Source organism: Mesoplodon bidens (genome assembly GCF_964165515.1).
Source record: "Mesoplodon bidens genome assembly, chromosome: 17".
Taxonomy (NCBI): Eukaryota; Metazoa; Chordata; class Mammalia; order Artiodactyla; family Ziphiidae; genus Mesoplodon; species Mesoplodon bidens.
In genome coordinates, this window is record NC_138174.1 from 9,593,335 (window position 1) to 9,611,383 (window position 18,049).

The 18,049-nt window shown below is 42.6% G+C and overlaps 1 protein-coding gene across 8 annotated transcripts in view; it reads right to left on the minus strand.

Annotated features, from left to right (window-relative positions):
• STARD13 (StAR related lipid transfer domain containing 13) overlaps positions 1-18,049 on the minus strand; it is a 324,501-nt gene that overhangs the window by 28,419 nt on the left and 278,033 nt on the right. For all 8 annotated transcript variants that reach the window (XM_081214555.1, XM_081214552.1, XM_081214550.1 and 5 more), the window contains 4 exons: positions 15,625-15,688; positions 3,248-4,647; positions 2,024-2,197; positions 721-880 (listed from right to left, as the gene is read on the minus strand). In XM_081214555.1, the coding sequence (XP_081070681.1) occupies positions 721-880; positions 2,024-2,197; positions 3,248-4,647; positions 15,625-15,657 (1,767 nt within the window). In that variant the 5' untranslated portion in view covers positions 15,658-15,688. The remainder of the gene's footprint in view (positions 1-720; positions 881-2,023; positions 2,198-3,247; positions 4,648-15,624; positions 15,689-18,049) is intronic.

Here is an 18,049-nt window from a genome sequence, read left to right on the forward strand (position 1 = left end):
GGGAATATTTAATTTAGCTGATATTATTTTCATACTTTTAGAAGATTTTTTGATGTGGACCATGTTTAAAGTCTTTACTGAATTTGTTACAATATTGCTTATGTTTTATGTTTTGGTTTTTTGGCCCTGAGGCATGTGGGATCTTAGCTTCCCGACCAGGGATCGAACCCGCACCCCCTGCACTGGAAGGTGAAGTCTTAACCACTGTACCACCAGGGAAGTCCCTATTTTCATATTTTACTTGCACATTTTTAAAAGATATAAATAAATTTTTGAAAGATATAAATAAATTTGTCATGTTGCTTCTTCAAAAAAAATTTAACAAAGGGAGATATAAAGACCTAATTCTGGTTAAAAAAAAAAAAGACAAAGAGGGATAACAGAATGATGTGAAATTAATGGTGGCACTGAGACCATAATTAAAAGGAAATGCAGCAGACACAGCTTTACTCTGTTTCGGGGGAACACAAATTAGCCATTACAGGTACAGATGATTAACATTAGCTTTCTGCAGTCACTCCAGGGTGTCCTTCAAGTTGCCAGTGAGGAAACATCCTCACACAGCTTGACAAGGATGTCACCTGGTCAGATTAAATACTGACCTATAAAGATCACAATGCCTTTTATTTTGGAGAGGCATGTCTTGTCTGATCCTGGACAGATCTGGCTCTGCCTGGCACTCCATACATCCCAGGCTGTGCTTGGGATTTACGACCCTACCTGATCGAGGCAGTTGCTGCGTAGATACCTCAGGGCTTGCTGGATACTCTGTGGCAGGGGCTGTCCCGTTCTCTGGACGTGCACGATAAGAGGGATGCCAAAGACTGTCTTGTCTCTGTAATCAGGAACTTTCATCCTCTTCATGAACTTTGGAACTGCCCTAGAATTCACAGAAAGCAGGTCATGCACGCCTCGTGGAGCACACTGTGGGGACAGGCTGTGAGATCAAGAGGGAAGCCAAGCTTTTGTTGGAATATTGGACAGGCCCGGGGGGATTCAACATTTCTCTGTTAATTATTCACATTACATAGAAGGACTGTGTGTGCCCCGTGCCTCTGTTAGACCTGTAACTATTAAACAGCATGACTCACATTAGCAGAATGGATTTATGGCCCTGCTTTCAAATCAAGTGCTGGACTTTCCAGTTTAATTGTGACAGACACACTTCTCAAGTGGTAAACACTTAAACATCCCCAGCAAGACATAACAAAACAAATTAAAAAATACATCAAGAAGAAGAAATCTGGTTGGGGTTGGGGGAGAAAGAAGGGGAGAGAAGATAAATCACATTCCTAGACTATATCCTTACTTTTCTAGAACCAGTTGTACCTTTTAAAGGAAATTTTAATACACAAGCATATATTGATTTGACCATGCAATTTATAACTTTCTAAAATATTTTTATAAAAGCATTGCCGATTCTTCTATATGACAATTAACAACACATTTTATTTTTTTCCAGATCCACCAAATCATCTAAAATAGGTCCATATTCAAGTTCCAACATATGCTTTTGTCAATCCCTTATTCCAAAGGTTTATTGCATATTCTTGTTTTCATTTGCCAGTGAAATAAAAGCAGAACTGTATTTGAAGAGTTCAGTGCTCTTTGAATGAAGCAGTTCTATAAGTGTTGAGCTCTGCATTGGGCCAGAAGGTACAAGAAACAGATGTTTCTTTGCAAACTGCCAAAATTACTTGATGGCAAGTTTATTTTTAATGTCTCTGTTCACAACTAATTACTCTTTACTTGTCCTTTTTCCTTCTTGGAGCCTGACTGCCTTCCCTGGAAACTGACAGAGAGCTACAAATAAAGCAATGCTTCCTGCAGGCTACATCACATCCAAGCTTTGGCAGCCCAGAGGTGGACAGTAAGGCAGAACTCTGGGCATTATTTTCAGGAGATTGGCAGTGAAGGCAATGAACGGCTTGTTCAGAAATCAGAAAGTAAATACTGAAGTGTTCGCGATCGCATACTGAGCCCTGGAACAAACAGTCCCCTCCTACGTGAATGGGCTACGCACCACGTCCAGCCGTGTTTGTTGGACATGGAGTGCTTTTCCATGATGGCCGTGAGGCGAAGCAGTGAGAAGCGCTGGAGCAGGTTCAGCTGGCCGGCTGTCTGACCGCTGATGTGGGGCGACGCCGTGGACGGCTGCGGCTGGTGTGAGAGCTGGAAGCTGTTCCACCGGAGTCGCCTTTACCGGAAAGACCGTCAGAGAAGCCAGTCACAAAGGGGACGTGTTATCGGAAAATACAGGATGTTATTAATTGTTAAGTAGCTAATCAAAATAGTTTCCGAGCCAAGAAAACCACAAAGCAAATGGAACAGAAGACACAAAATGTACAGAATAAACAGAAGAAACTATTTTTCCCAAGTCTGACAAATCTGGAAAAAGTCACTATCTGTTTCATTAGGAGGCTTAAATAAGTGATATAATAAATTTTATGTTTGTTTATTCCTAAACTCATTCCCAAAGTGTTGAAAGCAGCTGAGACTGTGTGTGTGCATTAGAGAGAGAGAGACATTCAGACAGACAGACAGACAGTGACAGAGAGAGAGCCAGAGATCGCAAACGTTTGGGAGCTGTAGAGTGCTGTCTTGTCTCCGCACTCTGACTGGTGAGCAGCACTGATGAAGCACTCCTGAAGTGATGACACGTCAGTCAACGAGCCCCGAGAGCCATCACTGCCTCAGTGAGAAACCCAGCAGCACATACGGTAGGCTGTTCCTACTGCTTAGGCCCTTCCAGGGCCATTGTCTAAGGAGCTTCTGAAAGGGTCATTGTACAACAGCTTTTATGTACTTAGTAATCGGCATTTTCAAGCCAAAATAAACTTATGAAGTGTGTATACATCTTAGATCTCAGAAATTTCTCATGGAGTTTTTTAAAAGTTTAAAATTTGGGGTAGAGATGCTTTGCAAGGTCATGGGAAGGGCCTGTGCACAGGCAATGGACCTTCTCGTCAGTGCTTTGCACATAAGAAGCTCAAAAATTTTTTTTTGCATAAAACCAAGATTGAATTAAAGGGTAAACACTAGGAGAAATGAATGTGAGTTAACAGGGATTCAACCACCACAATATCTGCACAAAAGACATACTACTGTTCAAATAATTCCCAACCGCATACATCACTTAGGACAGTGTTAAATATTTAGAAGGTACTCTATAAATGTTTGTTAAATACGTAGACCATAATTATTATGAAATGGATTAAACATCATTTCACAAAGTCATGTCACCAACCTGTTTGGCCTGGTCAGAGAGGCCCCTACTCCAGAGTCCCTCCTTTCTCTGATCCCAGCAGCCTCTGATTCATTAAGAGACGCTCCATCTCTTTCCACATCACTGGGTGTTGTCCGACCTTCGGAGACAGAATTGCCTTCAAAATCTAAGGTGATCTGACTAGGAGGGGGAAAGGGGCAGAAACCAGCTTCTCCGGACAGTGCATTATGTGTCTGCAGTTCAGGTAACAGGTTTTTGGACCAGTCATCCACTACCTCTTGGAGCCCGTTGACATGATGCAGAATGTCGTCCAAGTGAGGGAAGAGATCGTCCTTCTCCAAGTCCAAAAGATCCCCGGTGCTGGCATACAGGTGGGAGCCGGGGACGTTGTCATAGATGCTAACTCGACTCGCTCTGTGGCAGGACGCCATGAGCCTGGGCTCCCGGGACCCAGGGCCTGGCTGTCTGCCCAGGGAGACGTTCCCAGTCCTCCAGTTAACCCCGCTGCTATTGTCTGATGGTGAGAGGCTTTCGATAGAGAGCGCCTTGGGGAACGTTCCTGGTTTGTGGTCCTTGGGAACGTGTACCACCAAGTTCTCTTGGGAATGAAACTCGCGTGCGTGGTTTTGGTCCCCTGCATCCCGCAGTGCTGTTCCCGCCAGCACATCCAGGTCTTCTAAGTACATGCCCCCACGCTTGTGGGCCTCCTGGCATCTTCGCTCCTTCAGGCCGGGCGTGCTCACCCCGCTGCTGCTGTTTTCCGACGGGCTGCTCTCACCGCTCCATTTGCTGGGGCCCGGAAGTCCTGTTTTACAGGCAGCGGGCGATGAGTTCTGGAGATCTCCATTTGGAATCTGGATGCACTGCATGGCCTTGAAGGACTCGGGCTCCTGCTGCAGCACCGGGCCGCTGATCACCAAGCCCCCGGTCCGCCCCGACCCCTTCTGCCTTCCCTGCGCTCCTTTCCCTCGCAGCGTTTCCATGCGTTTCAGAAATGATTTGGCTCTGGCCCGGGTGGGCTTCTCATTCTTTGGGTGCAAAGGGTGCTGGAGACCGTCTTTGGGGGACGGCGGGAGGCTGCTGCCGCCCAGCGTGGCGTCCAGCATGGCTGGGCCGTGGGCGCAGTACTGCCCGGGGCCGTCCAAGGCCTCCCGGCCGGCGCCGTAGCTGCCCGGCTGGCTGCGGCCGTCGCTCCCGCCGCTGCTTTCGCTGTGAATGGAGCAGACCTCGGGCTCGCTCAGGTCGGTGAGGACACTCTCACTGCTGGTCGTGTTTCTCATCCTAATGTCTCCTGACGACCCGTTTCTGTCTCCGCCGGGAAACACTGCGTGGATGTCGTCCACGCGAGACCACCGGCGGCTGGTCCTTTGGAAAGTCCATTTGTTGCTGATGCAGAGATCTTCCTCATCAGAGTCGTCACCCTGGGAAACATCAAGGATGATGCTCATTTACAGGTGGCTGGGATGGAGAGGGGAACCTAGGTGAGCACAAGCACGGTACCCCCACCTCCTTTTTCTCCTTCCTTCCCTGTCGCGCGTGCTCTCTGGGTTTCCTGGGCACCTTTGCTGGGTCCCTCCACCGTCTCTATGGTCCCTACATCCTCTTCCTTCCCAGTAGCTGGAAGATTCCTTCCCAACCCGCGAAGCTCTCTTCCTTTCAGTTTTCCTTCCTTCCTCTCTGAGAAGCTTCGTTGCCTGATTGCAAAGAGGGTGTCATTATCATCGACTAGACAAGCCTAAATATAAACACCTGTGGTTCCTCTTTTCACAGAGAAACTGAATCCTGCCATAAAATGCATTCACTTCTTCCCTGAAACCTCTTCATGGAGCCCCAGGACCATATTTCCAGCTTCCCTCTTCTGAACCTCGGAGCCAACACTCCTTAGTCTCCCAGACTTGATTCTTAGCGTTATGTTCCCTGTGTAAGTTAATGGCAAAATTATCTCCGAATTCCTGGAAGTAGAAACTTGGGAGCTATTCTAGAGACCCCTGGTGGAGGAGAGTCCAACCCAGCCTGCATGGCCGGGCCGGCCTTCTTGGTTTTAATTAACCCTGAATTGGAGTGCCTTCGTAGGACACGCTTGTCCGGGTGCCGAGGCCCCAGTGCTTTGCCCTGTCGTACCTGCTGCACCTCACACATTTCTCTTACTTGTCTGGGTTCGTAGCCCCTGAGAGAGGAGAGTCTGGGTTCCCTGAGGCCACAGGTGGCTTTGTTTCTCTTTGCAAATCCCTCTGGCCAAGCCCAGCACAAACTCGCCATCTAAATAATTTCCTTCTGAGATGAACTGAATCGTCCGCTCCTTCTTCCTCCTCACCATGCGTATGACCAAGACCCAACTCTGAAATGATTCTCAGATCTGCTCCCCCATTCATATCTTCACTCCCATTCCCCAGGGCAGGTCCTTGGCACCTCTGGCTGGGTTATCACAGTAAAAACCAGGCCAGCATCTTCTCCATCTAAACAGCTTTCCACAGTGTAATCCAATTACGATCACAGGTTTTCCCAGTTTAGGAGCTTTCAGTCTCCCTCAGCCCTCCTAAGTCTTAGTATATGGCATTCGAAGCTCTTTCAACCTGACTGCAGTGTGCTTTCATTTCAGCTCTTCCTCCCACTGTTCCTGCATTCTGTTCTCTGACCCACAACTACGCCCCAACACCCAGCTCTGTTACAGGATTAAGAGCCTAAGGGGTATATATGGTCCCCATGTCCTTCCCTGGTCCCTGACCATTCTTGGGTACTCAGCTCATGTGTCTCTTTGAAGCCTTTCCTGACAGCCCCAAGGCAGTGACTGCACTCCCTCTGTACTCCTGAAGCATTTGGTTTAGGTCTTTATTGTCGCATTTATTATAATACTAACTTAAACTCATGTCACAAGCACCCACTCTCAACAGTTACAGGTAAGCTCATCAAGCATAGAGTAACTGCTCTCTCTCTCTCTCTCTCTCTGTGTATAGTTAATTGGATTAAGTTTATTTCACTTTACTTTGACATCTGGTTCTAAGACCTGGTTCCCAGTGCTAGTGGTTAATACCAGTTAGACTTAGGTGACTGTACACAAGTTGCTTACTCTCTCCACAGTAAGTTTTTATCATTTATAAAATGGAACTAAACATAGGCCCTGCCTCGTAGGTTCGCTGTGGGGATTAAATGAAGTACTGCATTTAGTAGTCCCTCACTGAGGAGTATTTGTTCATTTGTTATTTTTCAGTGTCTGTTCAGTTGCTTCTGTGCTACCTGTCCGTGTAAGACAGATGGCTTATCTATCTGTCTACATATCTGGCATCCACCTTATCTCCTCTGGACTTTGCAATATATTGTTTTCAAGGAAAAATAAACAGATGCTTAGTCAATAAATGTGGGAGCTTCCCATTCTTATTTATTTCCTGAAAATCTAGGTTTACATGAGTTGGACTAAATGACACATTTGAACTTTCATGTATAAGGTGAAAGAAGGTAGAAAACCATGGTACTCACAAAGAATTCCATAGCTGTGGGAACACAGTAGGAAATCAGCTCTGAGTTTTTAAAAAGTTGTACAAAACTTTGGCAAAAGAGTTTAAAAATTGTACAAATGGAAAAAAAGGCAAGACTGTAGATAGGATGATGAGTCAAAAATATACTTTCTTTGTAGCATTTTCTACTTCCTCTTTCCCTGTAATGGATATAATAAACCCTGAAATCTGAGAGTCATTTAAATATCAGGTACTGTGATAGGTTGAAGGTTGAGTTTATTGGATTTTCATGTCACATTTCAGAAAGCTAGTGAGGAGAAGTTGATATTAAGTAATAAGCATTCTGAAAAAGCCTTTTAGCAAATAGTTTCTGAAAAGGCAAAAGAAGGATATGCTTTTAAAGAAAATACAGATATTTAAAAATAGAAACTACAATATTTAGTGTTAGCTCCAACGAGCTCTCTAAAGCGAGCCCAAACTTGGTTACTGATGCTAGCAAACCACATACTAGTTGGATAAGGACTTCTTTATGTTGGTTTAGAAAAGATGCCAAGCTGGGCACTGTGGGCTGGGGATGGAAAGCCTGCCCCCATCTGCTAGGCTCTAAAGAGCTTATTATACTAGCTGTGGGCAAAAAAGGGATATTTAAAACCCAACCAAGGCATATGAGAAAGTGGTAAACTCCTGGGAAAAAAGGCAAACAGTTCAGAGAAATTTTGCAGTATTTAGATGGTTTGAACCAAAACAAACAAACAAAAACCAAAGCAATAAAAATCAAAAATAAAACAGAGAAAAAAGAAAAAAATAGGCATCTCCTTTAGTACCCTGTGCATGCAATTATCATAGTATGTCCAAAGGGTACTGACACGATTCTGTGTCTGTTTTTCCCACTAGTGCAGGATCTTTGAAACTATTGATAGTGACATACAATAAGAAATACATTTTTCAGTTATAAGATAAACAGGTACTAGAGATGCAATGTACAACGTGATAAATATAATGAATACGGATGTACGTTATATGTGAAAGTTGTTAAGAGAGTAAATCCTAACAGTTCTCATCACAAGGAAAAAAGTTTTCTTTTTCTACTTCTTTCACATTGTATCTATATGGAATGATGGATAGTCACTAAACTTATTGTGGGAATCATGATGCACGTAAGTCAAATCATGCTGTACACTTTAAACGTAAATAGTGCTATACATCAATGATATCTCAATAAAACTGGAAGAAGCATAAAAGGAAGTAATCCATATACAGTACCTAGAACAGTATATGGAACATACTAAGTGTTCAATAAATGTTATCTGCTAATTTTAAAAAGTACATTTTCCATCACAACTCAAGGCCCACATACAAATTACGCTAAAGTGAAAGAAAGAAAGAAAGAAAGAAAGGGAAAGAAAGAAAGAAATTTGTACTATAATAATGATCTTTGTCCTCTGATACTTTACATTCTAGTTTAGTCTATTTCTTTTTTTTTAATGTTGTTTGCAACCAACAAAATTCATTTGATAACCCACCAACGGGCCATGATTCACAGTATGAAAAATACTAGAGTTTTAGTTTTTTTATACACTCACGGCACAGCAGACGGTCAGGCACATAGCAGACTCCCCAATAACTGTGAAAGTGTACTGTTTAAGAGATGATCAGATTTCATCTGTTTGATAATTTTTAAGGCTAAAAACAAATAGTTTGTGATTATTTAGAAATGCAAAATGGAAACCTCTTGGAGTCAGATGTGTTTATGAGAAAAACACACCAAACTAACTTTATTCTCTTATCTTAATGGTTTAGTAAACCATGGAAATACTATAGACGTGGAGTGTCTGGATTTCAGCCAGGAACTGACAAAAGGCTCTCATGATATTGTTGTGGCCAAGACGGCAAACTGCTGGAGGCTACAGAGCATTTTGTTAGTAGCTGGTTGAGTAACTCCATCAAAGAGTGTGATCAAACAACTGAAAGTAACTGGAGAGATCTCTGGGGAATGCCTTCAGGTTATGCCCATTTTAAGAATAACTTGGGGCTTCCCTGGTGGCACAGTGGTTGAGAGTCCACCTGCCGATGCAGGGGACACGGGTTCGTGCCCCGGTCCAGGAGGATCCCACATGCCGCGGAGCGGCTGGGCCCGTAAGCCATGGCCGCTGAGCCTGCGCCTCCGGAGCCTGTGCTCCACAACGGGAGAGGCCACAACAGTGAGAGGCCTGCGTACCAGAAAAAAAAAAGAATAACTTGAATGAGTCAGAAGAATTCATGTTTTTTAGATGTGAAGATGGCACAGATTATGCACTAAGTGATCTTGAGCAAGGCACCCACTTTGAGACTCAATTTTCTCAGCTGTAAAATGGAAATGACAACAATACACATTTAGCATGGTTTGTCAACAGGATCAAATGAGATTATACATGAAAATGCCAGATAAATCTTAAAATGCAAGATAAAACTAATTATTGTTGTTAGAGCATAGTGATATTGAGATGCATGAAGATCTTAACAGAATTGAAGGATGGCCTGTTAATAGGATGAAATTTCATGAAGTAAAATATAAAGACCTTAACTTCACAAATCTATTATAGGATGTGCAAGATGGAACAGACTTTGTTCCTATTAATAGCCTTGAGAGTTGTAGCAGATTTAAGCTTAATATGAATTAACCATGTAATGTGGCTACCAAACTATGATCACCCCCCTTAGCATACCTGACCAGAAGCATGAATCTCAATACTTGGAAGGTTGCAGACCTACTGTATTCTGCCTGGTCACATACATCAGGAACAATGAGCCACATTTTCAGGGCACGTGGAAAGGGATTTATTTCTAGAGAAGAGTAATCGGGATGGCCAATGATCTAGACACCACAACCTTCTATGAAGGATGATTGAAAGAACTAATGGTTTGGTTTAGAAAGAAGGAACTCAAGAGCAGTGCTACTCGAAGTGTGGTTAAGGGGCTGACAGTCCTCAAACTTCCCAGTCTTCAGTGAGATAAGTTCAGACATTGAGAGTAAGCATTAAAACCATTTGTCACCCTTTGGCAAGGCTGTGCTATACGAGTTCATGATCAGTGGACTTGTCTTATTGAACAGGGTTGAGACCAGCTTGGGTGTTGGGTGCAGTAGGTTATAACGTGTGACGTTTCAAGATTAGTTTATCTACCATAACCCAAAGTGTATAATGTACACTTTGTGATCCATTGTTTTACAGAAAGATAATTGCAGAAGTTGGCTAGTAATGAAAGATTGAAGATGAATTTTGAAAATACAGCATCACTTACTTCATTTTGAATGAAAGGTAAAAAAGAATAGCCAAAACTTTAAAGAATTACTTTAAGACTTCTTCTTTGATTCCATTCAACATATTCTGTGAGATGGGTTTCTTTATGATGACTAGTATTAAAACAAAGAAACAGCGACTTCCCTGGTGGTTCAGTGGTTAAGAATCCGCCTGCCAATGCAGGGGACACAGGTTCAAGCCCTGGTCCGGGAAGATCCCACATGCCACGGAGCAACTAAGCCTGTGTGCCACAACTACTGAGTCTGCGAGCCACAACTACTGAGCCTGCATGCCTAGAGCCCGTGTGCCACAACAACAGAAGCTACTGCAATGAGAAGCCAGCACACTGCAACGAAGAGTAGCCCCCGCTCTCTGTAACTAGAGAAAGCCTGAGTGCAGCAATGAAGACCCACACAGCCAACAAACAAAACAAGGCAAAACAAAAAAACAAAGAAACATTTTAGATATGCATTTTTCCCTGTGAGTAGTGTTGCTGTCAATCCAACCTAAATTAGATAACAAGCAAAAAACTCACTGTCAGGGATACTCATAGTAATAGTGTTTGATTGAAATGTGCGTACAGACATTTAACATGGGGAATTTCAAAGTAAACTTTTTGTTTAGTTCTGACAGCTGAACAACAAAAAAAGTTATAAGTGCAATCATGATTCTTCATATTAATAGCCTAAGTATACTTTTAATAAAAATATGAACAATTTTTGTAATTCTTTTCTATTTCCTGTTATATTTGTTCCAATTATATTTATTGGAATGCAATTTTGTACCTGTAGAGTCTAATAAAACATTTAGGCTTGTATTTTCTATAACCTTTTATCATTTCATATTTCTAATCATTCCTTTGTAGTGAATTTTACAAACGTTATCTCGGTCAGTGGCAGACTGGAAATTAAAAAAAGAAAAATCAGTCACCACAGACAGTTTAAGAGACTTTGCTCTAGATTGAGCAAAGGTCAGAAAACTTTCTGTAAAGGGTCAGATAGTAAATATTGTAGATTTACAGGCCATCCAGTCTGTTACAACTACTCAACTCTGCCTTTGCAGCCAAAAGAATGGGTGTGGCTTTGTTCCAATACAACTTTCTTTACAAAAGCAGGAGCACTAGTTTGCTGACCCCGGATCTAGAGAAAGGGGAAATCCATATTCTGTGCTTCTCCAGAGAAAACAGCTGGAATCAGATGGGCAAGTTTACATAGAATCAGCTTTTAGTTTATTATATGGAAGACTTCTGGTAATTAGGAAAAACCAAACTGCCTTGCAATATAATGAACTCATCACATTTAGATGCTTACAAACAGAGCCTGAGTGAATTGTGATAGATGCTGTAAAAGTACATCCTGTACTGGATGGGAGACTGGAAAAGATGAGCGAAGATCTAACTCAAAGATCCTATGGTTCTAGGACATTCACATGCAACAGTCTTCAATTCAAGACTGTATACTCTCCAGCCAAGTGAATGATGGAATGAAATCTAACTTCTTTCATGTGACGCTGCTGTTCAGAGCTGCCAGGAGGTGTCTTATTTGGTGTGAGATTTGAGGTTGTGAAAGGCAGGGGGGCCGGTGGGGTGGATTGGGAGGCAGAGGTCAGGCTCCCTGACAACAGCCGCAGCTCCTTTTGAAATGCCCACGGCATCCAGGCCGGGAGGTGCTGGCTGCAATGTGGCAATTAGTCATTGTTTCTGTGTGGCTTTCCACCTTTGGTCATGATTTCAGAGAGCTTTGTTAAAACTATAACTTTAACCAGAAACTTCTTTTGAAGCTGCTCTTTCTCCCCTGGGAAATCTTAGGTAAGAGTCCTGTGTTCGTATGTGTCCCTCTCTTTCCTCATCTAACAGAGATCCTTATGGGAGTTCAGTCTCTGACTTCATCTTTGTACTCAGAGCTAAACACTACCACATAAACGCTAACTGTAATTAGGCGATTTCAATGTCATCGTAAAGCAAGTGTGAATTCTGTAGGTAATAATGAAGAAAAACACTTTTCTGTGAAAGAGCAGCTTTGCATGTGCCTTGGGGTTTTTAATTTAGATGAAACGTCAGTGTTTGGCTTTTTCTAAAAACTGAGAACATTCTTAGCTGAAATTATATACGCTTCAGAGACAAATGCCAACCAGACACTGCAAAAGGAAGGATTTTGTATTTTTTAAACAAAATTTGACCATCTCTTTCCACTGGAAACAGAAGCCCATACAAGTCCACAGCTGTGAGAGGCGGCTAATCCGTAGTTACACAGAAATTTAGACGTTTATCTTCCATTAAAGTTGACTGGAGCTGACCCCAGTTGAGAAGCAGGGACCTGCCACTTGCAGCGCTGCAGGGGGAGGAGCCTGAGGCCCGAGGTGGGCAACTGCTGACCTCCCCAGGCTCTCAGAAATGCCGGGTTTTAGTGAGTCTTTCAGTGAGGTGCCTGGCCAAGACTGAGGACACTTCTCCACCTGACTCTCACAGGGAAGGTAATCTCGATCTTTAGAGGACTGCTTCTCTCTTCTGCAAAGTGGTAAGGCACTATCTTTTATCTTCTGCAAACTGGTAAGGTGCGATTTCATTTCTCCTGGTGCTTTACAAGCGAGTGGCGTTTGATGTACAGGAAAAGTGCATGCCTAACTAAGTATGAATGATGCTTCACCATCTTTATGTATTTGTGGATTCTCTTTTTTTTTTCTGCCTTGGGTCAACCCACCAAACTCTTCAGAATTAAACAAAATTAAATGAGAACCAAGTTCAAAGCAGAGCAATGAGATTCATGACTCATTCACTATGAGAGATCCAGAGATAAATTTCCATGAAGACATTAAATAAATCATGGACTTGAGTACAAGACAGCAAGAAATATCCTTCTTCTAAAACAACAATAAAAATACATAATTGTATGTACTGCTGAGGAAACCCTTCCAGGTCTCAGGCCAAGGGTCAGAAGCTCATGCCAATACATTTCTAAATATCTCTGAAAGGCCAGGAGGGGCAGTTTGTGGCCACAATAGCTGGGTTCAGATCCTGCCTCTGCTGTTTCTTCATGGCTCTGGGCAAGTTACTCATCTTCCCGGCCCTTCAATCTCTGCATCTGTGACGTGGGGTTAGTGATGAGGAATAGTGCCTGGCACAGAGCGGGCACCGTGGGAGCTTGTTAACCACACCACAGAGCACTGAGCAAGCACACACGGCCCTTCGGAGGCCCAGTGGTCCTGAAGGGAGAAGAATGACTGTGGCCCTGGACGGCTAAGCCATTTGGGGATGACATTCTGCAGCACTAAACGTGTCTGGGCCTCTGCAGATTAGAGATGAACATTATATTTCTATTTCTTGGATTGATTAAAATGGGTACATACCCAGAGGAAATGCCACTGTCTTTTTTTTTTTTTTCTTCCAAACTAATTCCAAAGTTGGTTGAAGCTCCCTGTGGTGCTTGGTTCACAAGTTTCATTTTCCTTTTTTTTTTTTTTTTTTTTTTTTGCGGTACACGGGCCTCTCACTGTTGTGGCCCCTCCCGTTGCGGAGCACAGGCTCCGGACACGCAGGCTCAGCGGCCATGGCTCACGGGCCCAGCCACTCCGCAGCATGTGGGATCTTCCCAGACTGGGGCATGAACCTATGTCCCCTGCATCAGCAGGCGGATTCTCAACCACTGTGCCACCAGGGAAGCCCCCATTTTCTATTTTTGATCATTTGGCCTACTCCTAGCCTGTATTTATTTTTTGGTATTTTTCTGCAGTAAAATAAAGGACTAGCCTATGACTCGGGCAAGGGACAGATCATGGGAACACGTGCCACCACCAGGGTCTCCTGCATAGTTGCTTAGACCACAGTCCCAGATGCTGGTCATGACTGAGATTCACAAGTGGGTGGAGATCACCCACTGGATTTATTTATTTCAAAATCCAGGCCATGAGTCCCCAGTTTACAATGTGGAAAGCAATATTTTATTCAAGTCCATGCATCTGCAGGGCCTACAGCTAAGTAGGGGCTGTAAGGGTGTGTGCCACTATATCCAACATAAGGAATAAATTAACAATGTCAGAATACTGAAGTGACCAATTTACAGAGGAGCTTTTGTGGAGGTAACAGAGCCTGACAAATGTTATTCAAGACTATCTCACATGTGGGTTTTGAAGTGCTGGCAATAAGGGAAGAATCCAATCACACCACTTGGTTGAAAACAAATCCTGTTGTTAGTTTTTGCCATTTGTTTTTGTGATACACAGCAGCTAAGGGTCCACTGGCAGTGTACAGACCAGCCACACAGGCGTGGCTACGCTCAGTTTAATGAGAACCATGTGTTACAACCAAACAGTGTGTATGCTTCTCAAGGGGTCTATTCAGCCAGATAGCTGTTGGGATGTTTATTCCCACATTCAAAATTTTTCTTTGACCTGGAAAAATTGCTCATGTTTTAATATATTCTCTGGATATTGTTTTTCACCATTTTACCTCCTTAGCTTAAATCTTTGGCTCCTAGCTCAAACCCTAAATTGTTTTGAAGGTGAGGTCAACCAAAATTCATCTGCGCCTTTTTTGGGTGCTGTTTTAGAGCAGAAATTCAGGTTAAAGTTATTTTTAAAGATTAGGTTACTCAGGAGTGACTTAAAATCCATGGGCTGTAACGACTTCTCTGTATAGACCAGAATAAAGAACACTTTCTTTTGACTCAAGGATGTTTTCTCTGCTTCTTCAAAATATATTAAGGCTTGACTTGTTACGTACTGAAGATGTGGAATGAAAAAAGTAGTTAATGATTTCAATTCTGAGTTTCCTAAAAGGATCAATTCAGTGAGAAAGAGAGGTCTTTCAGCACATGTTAGGGGCCTCGGTTTTGGAGTTAAGACACACCTGAAATTGAAACCCTGCTCCTCCGCTGGTTGTAAGATCACGGGCAAGGGACTTAACCTGTTCAGGTTTTATTTTCCTTCTCTAGAAAACAGAGAATCCCTATCGCAATGGATTAAATGCCTAACATAGCTCGTGGAAAACAGTAAGTGCTCAATAAAGTACAGCTTTGTTTCAGAACCGAAATCTCCAGTCTTATTCCTACAGAGGGAAGAGCACGTGCAAAGTCCTCAAAGAGGGAGGGAGCATAGTGGCTCATAAAACTGAAGGACACTCCCTGTGACCAGAGAAAAGTGCAAGGGGCGAGAATGGAGAGATGGGGCAGGTTCTGAATCTTGCTGTTACACTCTCCCCCCAGCCCTCAACCATGATGAAACAAACCTGCCTGCCAATGAACGCATCTTGACTGCACTTGAAAATAAAATGCCACAGGAAAGAATGAGGCAGAAGACACTTGGCCCCACAGATTCTTTTCTGCATTCTCTTAATCTACAAACCACTGTGGAGAATTTGGGTCTAATATGGAGTGGATATTTACAACTAAAACTTCTGAAAGATGATCATAAATAATTAAGGCATTTTACATTTTTATGCAAACCCTCTGATAAAACTAAATCAAAATGAAACAGTGAAACAAACAGACGTCGGCCTAGATATATAACAGACTTACTTATGATGTTTGTGATATAATGGGATATTTGGAGAACAAACACAGATGGTCGGGCATTTCAGAATTTTGCTTTGGTTCGTGTTGTTTTTCATTTGTGAATGCAAGCTTCTCCTATTGGTATAGCCATGGTCTCAGTAAGGTGTAGTAAGGTTACCTACCTTTTTCCTTTGGAAGTTCACATCAAGTTTCATTGAGGCACACTTGTTCAAGGTATTTAGTCGTCTAAAAAGAAAGAAAAATGTGATGATTGCTACCACTAATGAACCTAAATCTTCCTTCCAGTTTGATAATTCTCATTGATTGCCAGTGAAGTTGAAAGTGCAGAAGCAACCAATCAGGTCCGAAGAAAGGACTGTACCCAGAGAAGGTACACAGTAAAACAGTTCCCGTTTGTTCTCCAGCCTCCAGACCTGAGAGGACCTTCCATGAAGCCTACCAGTCCTTGCCCCTTCCCTTTCCTGGCTTCTCTTTCCACTGTTCTTGGAAGCCGTAAGCACTTAGTTTTAGCCATACTTTCACCAGTCCCTCAATTCGTCTGCCGCCTTGACCTTCCATCCAGTCTATCCTACTAATCCCCAAATGTGGATCAACTCAACCATCTGTCTTGTCTTCTGCTCTTGTGTGAGAGTGCTGAGTTACACATGCCACGGACTGAACTGTGCCCTTCTCAAACTCATACACTGAAGCCCTAAACCCCAATGTGATTGTATTTGGAGTAAGAAGTAATAAAGGTTAAATGAAGTCATAAGGTGGAGCCCTGATCCAACAAGATTAACGTCTGTAAAGGAAGAGACACCAGAGTGCTCCCTCCCTCTCTCTCAATCCGCCATGGGAGGACACGGCAAGAAGGTGGCTGTCTGCAAGCCAGGAGGAAAGTCCTTACCAGGAACCAAACCCTGTTGGCGCCTTGATCTTGGACTTTCCAGCCTCCAGAACTGTGAGAAAATACACCTCTGTTGTTTAAGACACCCAGTCTGTGGTATTTTGTTATGGCAGCCCCTGCTGACTAATACATACATTTTGAAATTCTCCCTCAGCTGGGCTCCTCAAATTGCTACCCAGCATTTATTTCATTTTTTGTCTCTGGTCAGCACCCATTCTCAGATAATGAAAACTATCCAAATCCCTCAACAGATGACTTAGCCACGATTGCCAGTGAGAAAATACAGCTTAAGTCACTAATTCTTTTAACAATTCTTTCCTTCATCATATAAAAGAGATGCTCCTATTCTTTTTCAAAGCTAACACTTTATCATGTGTCTGATTTCAACATCCACTTCATGTGGGACTTTGACACCTCATTTATTCCCTCTCACCTCAGCAGACACTTCACTGTTTTCTTCTCTAAGCTCATCCCTGTCATGAACAAATTGACTAACCAATTAGTTAGCAACCCAAATAACCATAATCGAGCAAACTACCAATTTTCCTTCAGTCTTATCTTTCCATCAAGCAACTCTACTCACCATCCTGACATCCCCTTCCTTATATTATTCAGTTTGCTGAGAACATCCTTAATTTTCATTCACTCTTCAACCCACTGCAATCTAATTTCATGAAATTCTCTTTGCAAATGCCTTTATTATTTTGTTTTATTTGATTTTTTTTTAAAATCATAGCATATGGTTTAAGGAGTCAAACATTACCCCTCATGTCCTTTTCCATTTACCAGTCTTTGGAGGCAACTTTTTAAAGTGTTTCTTTTGGTGTTTACTTCCAGCAACATGTATATGCTGTTACTTCTTGATTTTTCAGTTTAAGTCATTATCTATTGACTTTGTTCTATGAAAGATAAAGTTTTTTTTACTACGCATTCCCCACTCACCCTCCTACATGCACATTTGTACCCTTTGCCTCTTATATATATACTTGTCATAATTTTGTAATTTTTTGATAAATCAATATTTAGTTTTTATTTTCTTATGACCATGTAAATGCTATTCACATGTATATCATGCTCTGATTACTTTTCCTTTCATTCTAAACTTTTCATTATCCCAGGAGTTAATAAGCATCTTATTTGTTTCCTCAGTTTTCTGTGTACTTTATCCTTAAATCCAAACTCAGACACTTCCCTAATTATCTAAATCTCTAAATGTGTTAAAATATATCAGTCTATCTAATTTCCTTGGAGATGTCTTTCTCAGAGCCTTCTGACCTGTTCTAGTTGGGGTTGCTATATACTTTTTTTTTTTTCTTTTTAAATCATGGGCTGATTAGATTTCTCAGAACTCAGATTCTTCTTCAGTGTGTTTTCCAATGCTCTGGAGCTGAGTTACAAAAGAGGCCTGGGGATCTCAATATTTGGAATATAGGTAGACTATCAATGGACCCCCCCATTTTCAATAGAGTATTCTGTTTTCAGTGGTGTCTGATGTCCCTCAGTCCAGCCTCTCCAGAGAATAAACTTCCAGTCTTGTGCTGATGGTTAGGGAGAGAAGTCAGCAAGATTTAGCTTGGGGAGTGGATCACGGTTCTACCTACTTTAAAATAGAATTTCAGGACTTCCTGGTGGTTCAGTGGGTAAAACTCCACGCTCCCAAAGCAGGGGGGCCTGGGTTCGATCCCTGGTCAGGGAACTAG